Here is a 12,513-nt window from a genome sequence, read left to right on the forward strand (position 1 = left end):
CTTCTAAGGCTGCTGGGTTCATTGCTTTGCACAGTAAGGATTCAGAGGTTACCTTCCTATATTTCAGGTAAAATTACATATCAGAGGCATTGTGAACTTTGGGAGTTATATCAGTATATGTGGTTACAAATTTAGATTCTTGGAGCTGTTGTGCTGCTTCACATAACATGGATACATTCGATGTTATAAAGGAGGATAAATTATTTGTGTGATGTCATCCATTATAGCAGCATTTCCATAGACGATTCTTTACTACTTTGTATCCCTAGTCCTGGCCCAAGCCTTAGGTCTCACAACCACTTCTTCATGTCACAAATCTTAATACTCCAAAAAAGTGTTGGTATCTTCATTATAACATCATTTCTCTGCTGTGGGATGTTCTGTATGTCCTGTGGGAGCCCGTTCTCAGATCCTCGTGGCTTTACCCAGCAGGTCCGCATAGAGGATGATTAGGACCACGGGCCTGAGTGCAGGTGTCTAAGATGGTCTGCACTTGGCTGTGCTGGGGAATAGTCTGTATGTCAAGTTGCTGATTGGTCAATAGATAAAACCTGATTGGCCATGGCTAGGCAGGAGTTAATGGGCAGGACTAACAGAAAGGATAAATAAGAGAACAGGAAGGCAGAAGGAGTCACTGCCTGGAGCAGCCACAATGACAAGGAAGATGTAAAGTACCGGTAAGCCACGAGCCGCTTGGCAGGGTATAGATTTATGGAAATGGACTTATTTAAGTTATAAGAACAGTTAGCAAGAAGCCTGCCACGGCCATACAGTTTGTAAACAAAATAAGTCTCTGTGTTTACTTGGTTGGGTCTGAGCGGCTGTGGGACTGGCAGGTGACAAAGATTTGTCCTGACTGTGGGCCAGGCAGGAAAACTCTAGCTGCATTTCTCTAACTGGTTCACTGTATCTTAAGTTTCATACAGTAAGTCTATTTGACATTTCTATATTCATTCACCTTCCATGATCCATCAATAAGATACTGGCAATGCTAAGCACTGTACTATATGCAAGAAATATAATGGTAAATAAAGTCAAAATGCACTGGGGTCACAGAGAGCTGATTGTCCATTCTATACTAATCTCAAATCTCATGGTAGGATTAGAGCTTTGCAAACAACAACAACAAAAAATGAAATGGTCAACAAATATTAAAAGATTAAATGAAATGTTTGCCTTAATCCCCAGTGTTAGAGCTTGTGAAAAATACAAGGAAAACAAGATTGTCTTATGCTTCACAAAACTCATATTCTATGAGGGGCCAGTAAAGTTTATGGATAATTCTAATATATGCCATAAAGTATTACATGTTGTAGGTAGGAAGATGAATCACTTGCTAAGGTGTTTTCCTTGCAAGCATGAGAATCTGAATCCAATCTCCAGAACTCACATAAAAAGAAAACAAAAAAGCAATTGTGGTGGTTTAGACTTGTAATGTCAGTGCTGGGGTGGCAGAAACAGGAAGATCCCTGTGTCTTATTGATTAAACAGCCATCTGACTTGAGGGCCATGAGAGACTCTGCCTCAAAAGACTAAGATATTGTTCTCTACTGGACTCCATCTGTTCTAAAAGGAAGTTTCTTTGGTGAGGAGAAAGACTACATTAATCTGTTGGTAAAAGGCATATGATTACAGAATGTGGTTAGTGAATGTGCTGATTTAGCAAATTGATGGTTGTAGATTCTCCTACAATCACCATGAATTCACCAGTACTGAATAATTAGCTAGGTTTCCAGTTCCCGCCATGGTTCCTTTTTTATTGAGTTGGTCTTAAATCCAAATAGAGAGCTACTGGTTACCATCAAGGCATATGTGCCAATACTGCACACTTAGGAGAGTCATGCCAGTTGGTTATTGATATGGTTCATAATCATCATAGCTGGGTAGGACTGTTTGTTTTCCCTTTCTCCTTTGGAAGCTTGCATGGTGACTTCTGGTAGCATGAAAGCTTATCAGAAGCCACACCAATAAAGTCTCACAAACATGATTGTCAAAATGTGAGCTGAACAAGGACAACAGCAACGAATATGCCAAAATGAATAAGGAAAAGTCCATAAAGGTTCAACCCTACACAAAGAACTATAGGCAACTGAGGAAAGTTGAGAGAGGTAAAGGTGTTCTTCCCTAGGGAAAAACACAATTGGTTGTCCAATGCCAAAGAGTCATCCCGGAAAATGTATGTACAAATAACATTAAATGGACTGTACTGGTTATATTTAAGAATATGCATGTACATGTGTGCATGTAATAACAATTAGTGCAAAAAGAAGCCATAAATCGAAGGAGAGCAGGGAGAGATACTTGGGATAGTTTGAAGGAAGAAAGAGGAAGAGAGAAATGTTGCAATTGTATTATAATCTCAGAAATAAAATTTTTAAAAATGAGGAGAATAACTCTTGAGGAAAGATACTGCTAATTATTTATATATATATATATGTGTGTATATGTATATATATATATATACATATACACATACACACTGAGAGAGGTGGGGGAGGAGAGGGGAATGTTATATGTTGTAATGGTACATAGGTACATTTCCATGGAAACACAGTGGTAAAGGTTAACTTGCTTTGAGATATGCTTTGCCTTTCAGTCACACAGGAAATAAATGGCTGTTCCACCCGCTGTGTTTAACAGAAATTCACTGGTGTATGTGTAAGTAATAACTAGATATATTTTAAAAATAAATGAGTGGGGTGAGCTTGCTTCTATGTAACATTTTCATTAAAAGGTTACATTGTATTATACAACAGCACCCTGAAAACTTCCAATTAACTACTTTACCATGCTTTACTGTCTTCCCTTACATTATCCTTTTTTATTTCTCCTTACTGGTGGGTAGACAGAAAGTCATGGGAATAATATGAAAGTGCTTTATCATTTAGAATAATAGCAGACATAAATAATTAACATTCTATCTTTTAAATATACTTTTGCTCATTTCTTCACCCCAGAGTTATGAGTTATTTAACTAAAAATATTATAAAATTATAATTAATTTACCTCTCATAAAAGGAGATATCACTATTTAAAGAATTAAGAGGCAAAGAGTCTTTGGGGAGTTCTCCCTTGAACTTTGGCCTTATTTTTCTCATTTGTAAACTGAGTTTATTGAATCAAACTAAGAAGTAGCTATTTTGAATGAGTTGCTGGGCTAAGAAGTTGTCAAGAAAGTGGAAAGAGTCAGTGTTCACTAGTTGAGAATGAGGAAAGTTATGGTTATATCTTTATTTTTAGATGTGTACAAAGCTAGTTATATGAGATTTTATAAACTAGCATGTAGGCTACTCAATCTATATACAAATGCAAGTTAAGCCTGAGGGCTTCTTTCTGCAGCCTTTGGACTAGATAGGTACTTTCTCAAGTCCCTGATATCGAGGACATTCTCAGACTCTATCTTCCTGACATAGTCTTATATTTCTTTGCTTAACACAGACTAAGCTTCAAAGTTAAACTGCCCAGATGAATTAAAGACCACATTCTGTGGACTGTAAAATTAAATTTGTAACCACAAATTGGAGATTCTGTGTATTTGATAATCCTTCTGGAGTCTTCTGACTTGATTATATACTGATAAAATTGGCCCTAAATACTAAAGCTTGTATATCAAGATCCAGGGTAGAATAGAAAGGAAGTTTAGGCCTGATTTGCTTTTATTTCTCCTTCAAAGATGTCTGCGAATAGCTGACAAGTTTGGGTTAGTGCAGAACTTCATGCCAAACTGGGTCTAGCCGTGAGCTAAGTCAACATTGCTAAAGGAGTCCAGTTCTTTAGAGTACCAAGATACAAGCTAATTCATATGCCTTTTCCCCCTATAGATTACTGAATGAGAAAAGAAGTTTGAATAAAATGTACCATTTTATTATGTATATCTCAGGCCACTTAAATTAGCTTAATAAAATTAAATCTCTTGGCTCCTAAGAAGCTTCTATCGCTGTGTCTATAGCTCAGATATTGAGTTGCTTTTTGTTTTTGAGGACAAAAATTTTATCTTTTTCATCTTTGTATCACCACCATGCAACACTCTGACATCCAATAAGGACTTCAATACATTAGTTTATAATAACTAATTTAATCATCTTTGAATGAATAAATGAATTAAAGAACTAATAAGAAGTAGCACAGACACTGAGAGAAACAATAAATGGGACCTCTTGAAACTGAAAAGCTTTTGCAGGGCAAAGGACATGGTCAATGAGACAAAACAACAGCCTACAGAATGGGAAAAGATCTTCAACAACCCCACATCTGACAGAGGGCTGATATCCAGAATATATAAAGAACTCAAGAAATTAGACATCAAAATACCCAACAGTCCAATTAAAAATGGGCTATTGAGCTAAACAGAGAATTCTCATCAGAAGAAGCTCAAATGGCTGAAAGACATTTAAGGAATTGCTCAACATCCTTAATTATCAGAGAAATACAAATCAAAATGGCTCTGAGATACCATCTTACACCTGTCAGAATGGCTAAGATCAAAAGCACTGAAGACAGCTTATGTTGGAGAGGATGTGGAGCAAGGGAAACACTCCTCCACTGTTGGTGGGAATGCAAACTTGTATAGCCACTTTGGAAATCAGTATGGCGCTTTCTTAGAAAATTGGGAATCAATCTATTGCAAGACCCAGCTATACCACTCTTCGGCTGTGCACCAAGACTGTGAAAATGTTAGTGTAAATCATGTTTTTGTTGATAATCATCTGATAAAGCTGTTTACTTGAAAATTCAGAAGTTGTGAAGTTGCTAGACTCCTTACTGCAGGTTGACTTTGGAAGCATAAATGGCCAAGGGAAGCAAAACCTGAAACGAATGAACATCTTAGGCGTGGAATGCAATCTGACCCAAGTCATTGCTTCAAATCTGTCACTAGTCCTTTATCTTGTGGATAAGATGGAAGTTCAGAAGTACATGTCTGATTTACACATCCGAATCTGCTAGCTAGGTTACTATGCATTCAAAGCTAAAATAGTCTTACTTTATCAGTCAGTGCGCGTCATGATGTTTCCATACATTGACAATGCAGTATGTGTGTATTTATTTTAGTGCCTTAATATATTTTTTGATGTGGTATTTTGCTAATGGTTAAATGAACTGTTCTCTTAAAACGCTGTTCATTGAAAGGGTTTGTTAAATGATTTACACTTATTATAAAATAGTACATGTGAAAAAAAAAAAGAATGCTCACCAAGGAATGCTCAATTGTACCACAAGGACACATGCTCAACTATGTTCATAGCAGCATTATTTGTAATAGCCAGAACTTGGAAACGACTTAGATGCCCTTCAACTGAAGAATGGATAAATAAAATGTGGTATATATACACAACGGAGTACTACTCAGAAGAGAAAAACAATGACATCATGAGGTTTGCAGGCAAATGGGTGGAACTAGAAAAAAAAAATCATCCTGAGTGAGGTAACCCAGACTCAGAAAGACAAACATGATATGTGCTTACTCATAAGTGGATACTAGATGTAAAGCAAAGGATAACCAGACTGCAACTCACAACTCCAGGGAGGCTACATAGTAAAGAGGACCCTAGGAAAGACACAGGGATTGCCCATCCACAAAGAAATGGATGAGATCTACATGAGCAAACCGGGGATGGGGCGGGGTGTAATGGAGGGCAAGGGTCAAGGGAAAGCAAGCTTAGGGGAGCAGGAGGTCCCAGTTGGATCAGGACCAGAATGGGAGAACAAGGAAAGAGACACCATGATAAATGAAGACCCCATGGTAATAGGAAGAAGCAGAGTGCTAGAGAGGTCCCCAGAAATCCACAAAGATACCTCCACTACAGACTACTGGCAGTGGTCGAGAGAGTGCCTGAACTGACCTACTCTAGTGATCTGATGGCTGAACACCCTAACTGGCATGATAGAACTCTCATCCAGTGACTGGTAGAAGCAGATGCAGAGATCCATGGCCAAACCCCAGGTGGAGCTCCAGGAGTCCAATTGGCATGAGATAGGAGGGATTATATGAGCAAGAGATATCGAGACCATGATTAGAAAAAGCACAGGGACAAATAACCAAACTAGTGGAAGCACATGAACTGTGAACCAATAGCTGAGGAGCCCCCATGGAAATGGACCAGGCCCTCTGGATAAGTGAGACAGTTGATGACCTTGAACTGTTTAGGAGGCCCCCAGGCAGTGGGACCGGCACCTGTCCTTGGTGCATGAGCTGGCTTTTTGGAACCTAGGGCCTATGCTGTGACACTTTGCTCACTCAGCTTTGGTGTAGGGAGGAGGGGACTGGACCTGCCTCAACTGAATCTACCAGGCTGAGCTGAATCCCCAGGGGAGAACTTGTCTTGGAGGAGGTGGGAATGGGGGGTGGATTTGGGGGGAAGGCAGGGGGTTTGGGAGGAGGGAGGACAGGGGAATCCATGGCTGATATGTAAAATTAAATTAATTATTAAATAAAAATATTTGTTAAAAAAAAGAATAAGAAATTCCCTCTTTATCCAAAGCAGCAACAGCAAAAGAATTAACTGTAGCTCTGTTTGTTAGTTCTGCTAAGACATCTGAAGAATGATTATTAAACCAAACAAAAACAAGTCATTTAGAAATATAAATGAAAGGTCAAGAAATATTGGTAAGACTTTCATATCACACCTATATGGTTAGATGGTTTAGTTTTCTCCCACAATATCAGCCCATGTTCTAGAAATTTCAAATTTGATATTATATAGGTTGATACTATTTAAATTACATGAACAATACTTACTTAGAAAAAAAATGTGCAAGTGTAGTGATACCTGTAATCCCAGACTAAAGAAGTTGAGGCACAAGGTTCTTGATTTGAATCCACCTGAGCTAATAACTTGCAGAGGGAAAAAAAAAAACAGAAAAGAAGGGAGAGAAAACAGAGAAAGCAGATAAGAAGGAGAGAAAGGATAAGGAGAGAAGGGTGGGGGAGGAAGAAGAAGAAGAAAGCAGCTAACCTTTTTATCTCCAAATCTGTAAGCTTGCATCTGATTCCTCTGGTTTGTGGTTCTATTATTAATTCCATTTTTAAAGCTTCCACAGTCTTGTGCATTCATCAGACATGGTCCTCATCAAATAGTTAGTCTTGATGTTAAGTAATGGTTTTCACTGTGTTCCATGGGGGAAATGAGGAAAAGGTTAGTCTATATTAGTCTAACAATTTTTCCCACATAGTTTTTTTAGTTAGCAAAAACACATTGACTAAGAGATGAACTAGTTGTCAGGTGGTGGTGGTGCATGCCTTTAATCACAGCACTTAGGAGGCAGAGACAGGTGGATCTCTGTGATTTTGAGGCCAACCTGGTCTACAAAGCAAGTTTCTGGACAGACAGGGCTACACAGAGAAACCCTGCCTTGGAAAACAAAACAAAAACAAAAATAGATTAACTAGTCTCCATGAAAAGATCCTGTTATAAATTTCTGTTATTCAGTTTTTCTTTCTTTCTTTCTTTCTTTCTTTCTTTCTTTCTTTCTTTCTTTCTTTCTTTCTTTCTTTATTTATTTATTTATTTATTTATTTATTTATTTATTTATTTTTATTTTACAATACTATTCAGTTCTACATAACAGCCACAGATTCCCTTGTTTTCCCCCTTCCTGCCCCCCTCCCCTTCCCCCCAGCCCACCCCCCATTCCCACCACCTCCAGATCAAGGCCACCAAGGACTGAGATCGACCTGATGGACTCAGTCCAGGCAGGTCCAGTCCCCTCCTCCCAGACTGAGCTAAGCGTCCTTGTATAAGTCCCAGGTTTCAAACAGCTATCTCATGCAGCCAGCCCAGGACCTGGTACCACTGCCTAGATGCCTCCCAAACAGATCAAGCCAACCAACTGTCTCACCTATTCAGAGCGCCTGATCCGGTTGGGGGCCCCTCAGCCTTTGGTTCATAGTTCATGTGTTTCCATTCGTTTGGCTATTTGTCCCTGTGCTTTATCCAACCTTGGTTTCAACAATTCTCGCTCATATAAACCCTCCTCTTTCTCACTAATTAGACTCCCGGCGCTCCACCCGGGGGCCTAGCTGTGGATGTCTGCATCCAGATTCCTCAGTCCTTGGATGGGGTTTCTGGCACAACTATTAGGGTGTTTGGCCATCCCATCACCAGAGTAGGTCAGTCCCGACTGTCTCTCGACCATTGCCAGCAGTCTTTTGTGGGGGGTATCTTTGTGGATTTCTGTGGGCCTCTTTAGCACTTTGTTTCTTCCTTTTCTCATGTGGTCTTCATTTACCATGGTCTCCTATTCCTTGTTCTCCCTCTCTGTTCTTGATCCAGGTGGGATCTCCCGCTCTCTTTCCCTCCACCCTCGCCGTTCATTGCTCCCACTCATGTCCAGGCTGTTCATGTAGATCTCATCCATTTCTCCGTCATTGGGTGATCCCCGTGTCTTTCTTGGGGTTCTGTTTTATAGGTAGCCTCACTGGTAAAAAATAAATAAATAAAATAAAATAAAGGGTTAGGGATTTAGCTCAGTGGTAGAGCGCTTGCCTAGCAAGCGCAAGGCCCTGGGTTTGATCCTCAGCTCAAAAAAAAAAAAAAAAGAAAAAGAAAAAGAAAGAAAGAAAGAAAGAAAGAAAGAAAGAAAGAAAGAAATTTTTGTCTCAAGAGAAAACAAATACAGTTTTTCTTAAATGAGCACTATCTCACAAAGGAATGATTTCCCGAGTAATTTGATTAGACAAACTTAAAACTGGACCTGGCATATAGTGACACTTGTAAAGGTGTCCTGTGATTCATCTGGCCTAATTCACATAAGCATCTTTTGTTAGTAGTGCCAATCATGTGTCAGGTTCTATGATAAGCTACAAAGACAGCATCTGTGACCATTGTAGAAGCTTGGAAAATCCAATGTGTAGGGAAAGCCAATGAAAGACTACCAGCAGAACTATAATGAAAACAAATCTAAGCTACAGTTAAACTGCAAACAGGCAATTTATGTTTAAGATATTTAGTGTAATGGTAGAAACCATATATGTGGAAAAGGGAGCTGTAGTGATGAGGGAGGGTGATGTGGGGGTAAAAGAAGGTATACAGTAACAGCAAACACAATACACTATATACATATATGGCATTTTCAAAGAACAAACTTAATCTACTTTAAAAAATGAATGTGTTAAACAGTGTTTTAGTGGAGAAAGGTCAGGGTTGACATGTGTGGGAGGGTGATAAGAGAGGGTGAATGTGACAGTAATAAGAATGAATTATTTATGTATATGAAATTGTCAAAAGAAAAATGTAATCAATAAAAAATTAATTTTAGTAACACCAGCAGAAAAGTATAAAGTACTCCACTCAGCATTATTATGAGATTTTTATAGCCATAGCAGAATATTTTCAGCCAGTTAAATAATGTAATAATTAATATACATACCCACAGGGGAAAGGATATCAACCTCCACAGTACAGTATAAAAGCAGAATATAGAAAAGTATGTGTGCACACTACCATTTATGGAATGGTATCTATATGCTAATTTATGAGTGAAACTAATAAAGTCTTGGAGAAACAATAAACAAGAATATTGTTTATCCCTTTTAATTACAGCGAATTCTGCCTGAAAAAAATACTGAATATCTAGGGGCAAAGAGAGTTGTTTTCATTTTATTGTCTTTTAAGTTTCTCACTGTGATTTTGAATCCAGAAATATAAATATAAAAATACTCAAATAATTGAGACAGTTTAAAACTAAAAAATCCTGTAATAGGAGTTGGAATAGAAGGAAATGAATGCATTAAAGAAATGTAGAAGGATATGATAAGTTGAATAAAATACAGAATTGTATCAATTTTTATCTTTAAAACTGACATGCTTCAGGAAGTCCCTGAGGGTTCCATTGGATTTAGATTTTAAAAGCCATAGAACATCTATCTCACTGGGATGAAACCCAGATAGACGGCCTAGTTTTAAACTCTTTTTCTGCTGCCTAGTTGCTGTGAAAAAGTAGAGAAACTAATTTATTTTTCTATCATAAAAATAGTATATATCTCATTGGGCAATGATTAGGATGAATTGAGTCAATATTTGCATAATATTGAATAAGAAGCCATACTGGCTTTAGAGAGTCCTCACTTATATGGCACTTGACCCATGGGAAATGAATCAGGAACTTAACAAGATGCCTGATACCTGATGAAGACATAGCCAACTAGTTATAGTTTTTCTAATTTCAAAATGTGTCCGAATCTGAACATGCCTCCCCTTTGCTACCGCTATCATCCCAAGCAAAGCAATATCTTCCTGTTTAGTAACTCAAGCATGATTTTTTTCATCTCTGCAAAAACCAACTCATTTCTCGCTTGTCAGTTAATGGTTTTCTAATTTATCCATGTTCAACATAAGACTCATCCTTTGTTCCTCCTCTTCTTCTAAAATACTTGGGAGCATATGAAGTATCCAATCTGTTAGTCGTCCTCACTTTCCTACTTCTGATACATTCAGGTCCTGACTTGAATACACCACTCGGTATCCTATAACAGAATTTTTTACAATGCACCACTGATTACACTTTCATTCTGTTTTCCATGTAAAAATGTAAATTTCTTAATGAAAGTCAGGAAACCCTCCAAACCTATATATTATACAACCATTGTTTGTTTCTCATGACTAACATCTTATTCTTCTTTCCCTTCTTTATAATCTTTAAAGAATACACTAGACATAGCCACGCTGGTGCAATATATAGTTTTTATCAAGAACAGACTTCTCCTAGTCTTTATATTTTGTATAAGAAAACATAAATCAGGCCATTAGCAATAGGACTGTTATTAGACAAGTTTTATTGGCTCCAAATGCATACTTCTCCTCTGTTTCCCCACTGCTCACCAATAACACAACTTCCTGTATAGTTTGACATCATAAACTTTTATTGAATTAGTGAATTCATAGTTTTGAGACTGCATTGAGACTGGAGGAGGTGAATAATACATTATCACGTAAGTATAGTGGAGACCAAATATGACAGAATTTAATTCTCTCAGTGGGAAGACATACTAGCTGAGGAAATGAAGATTGGTTAAGGATTTTTGAGACAAGAAGTTACAGTGTCATGGATGTCTAGGGAAATTAATTTGACATTTAACTAAATGGGTAACATGGAAAGACAGTGTTATTCTGAGCTAAGTCACTTGAGAAGGCAAGTCTTGATCTAGTTAGGGAATCACATCTTTCTTCATGATTTTGAAACAAAAACCACGAAGGGTCAAAAACACTTCAGAACAACTTGTTCGAACCTCTTTCCTAGTGCAGTTCCCAGCTGTGAAGGTGATGAGGTCTTTCTAAATGTTTAGGATCTATGAGTGTGGCTATGGAAGAGAGCTGGGTAATATTTCAAAGTTAATTCTTAATTTATCTCTCAACAGGTTCTCTGACTCTAAGAACACATCATGTTCAAGATTCCAAAATGGGATTTGTGATCAATGCAATCTACTCTATGGCTTATGGGCTCCACAACATGCAGATGTCCCTGTGCCCAGGCTATGCGGGGCTCTGTGATGCAATGAAGCCAATTGATGGGCGGAAACTATTGGACTCCCTGATGAAAACCAATTTTACTGGAGTTTCTGGAGATATGATCCTATTTGATGAAAATGGAGACTCTCCAGGAAGGTACTATTACATTTCTCATTATTGACAACATCTAAATAATCGTCACTTTCTGTTTTGGGGTCTTTCCTTTATGGTTGCTCAGGCTTCTGAGACAGGTTTGGCTAAGGCTCATATTTCAAAATGAGCCAAGCTAGACAGGGACAGCCTCATTTCCCTGTGGTAGGAAGTGTACTGACGTTAATACTCACTGACCCTCAACTTATTATAGACAAAGAAAGTCCAACCCGTGGATCTCTCAGTGCTTTTTAGTCAGGTTATTGTCAATCTTTGGTTACTTCTCACCACAACACTGTTCTCAGACAGGAACAATTCCATTTCTGGTAGCCCAGAACTAGGGTGGAGCTCCTGCTCTTCTGTTCACTCTATCCACTGGTGAGTCACATCACACTTTATTTTGTTACCCTGTAACAAAAGTGCTTTCTCCCTATTGAGTTAGCAAACTGAACTTTCACTCTGAATTTTTTTATTATTTATGTGGAGGTGACTTAAATTTATGGAACTTGTTCATAATTATAAGCTAGCCTTTAGAGAAATCACTAGGTATTAAAAACTTACCAGAATTCAACTCTATCTCCTACTTTAAAAATTTGTTTTGCTGCCAAGCAGTGGTGGTGCGTACCTTTAATCCCAGGGCTTGGGAGGCAGAGGCAAGTGGATCTCTGTGAGTTTGACAGCCTGGTCTACAGATCGAGTTGCAGGACAGGCTCCAAAGCTACATGGCAACACCCTGTCTAGAAAAACAAAACAAAACAAACAAAAACAAAAAAAAAGAAAAGAAAAGAAGAACAACTTCTTTTGACAAATATTATATTTTGAGTACACAAGGGATAATGAGTTGAATTTATAATGAGTTACAGCAAAGCTAGATCACTAGTCTGCTTTACAGAAAAAAACAACCAACCAAATAAATTTT

The 12,513-nt window shown here is 38.1% G+C and overlaps 1 protein-coding gene across 4 annotated transcripts in view; it reads left to right on the forward strand.

The window, feature by feature from the left end:
* The window catches only part of Grm5 (glutamate metabotropic receptor 5), a 480,702-nt gene that overhangs the window by 379,829 nt on the left and 88,360 nt on the right, over nt 1-12,513 (forward strand). For all 4 annotated transcript variants that reach the window (XM_016004111.3, XM_016004113.3, XM_076546727.1 and 1 more), the window contains exon 6: nt 11,354-11,600. In XM_016004111.3, the coding sequence (XP_015859597.3) occupies nt 11,354-11,600 (247 nt within the window). The remainder of the gene's footprint in view (nt 1-11,353; nt 11,601-12,513) is intronic.

Source organism: Peromyscus maniculatus, chromosome 1, assembly GCF_049852395.1.
Source record: "Peromyscus maniculatus bairdii isolate BWxNUB_F1_BW_parent chromosome 1, HU_Pman_BW_mat_3.1, whole genome shotgun sequence".
Classification (NCBI taxonomy): Eukaryota; Metazoa; Chordata; class Mammalia; order Rodentia; family Cricetidae; genus Peromyscus; species Peromyscus maniculatus.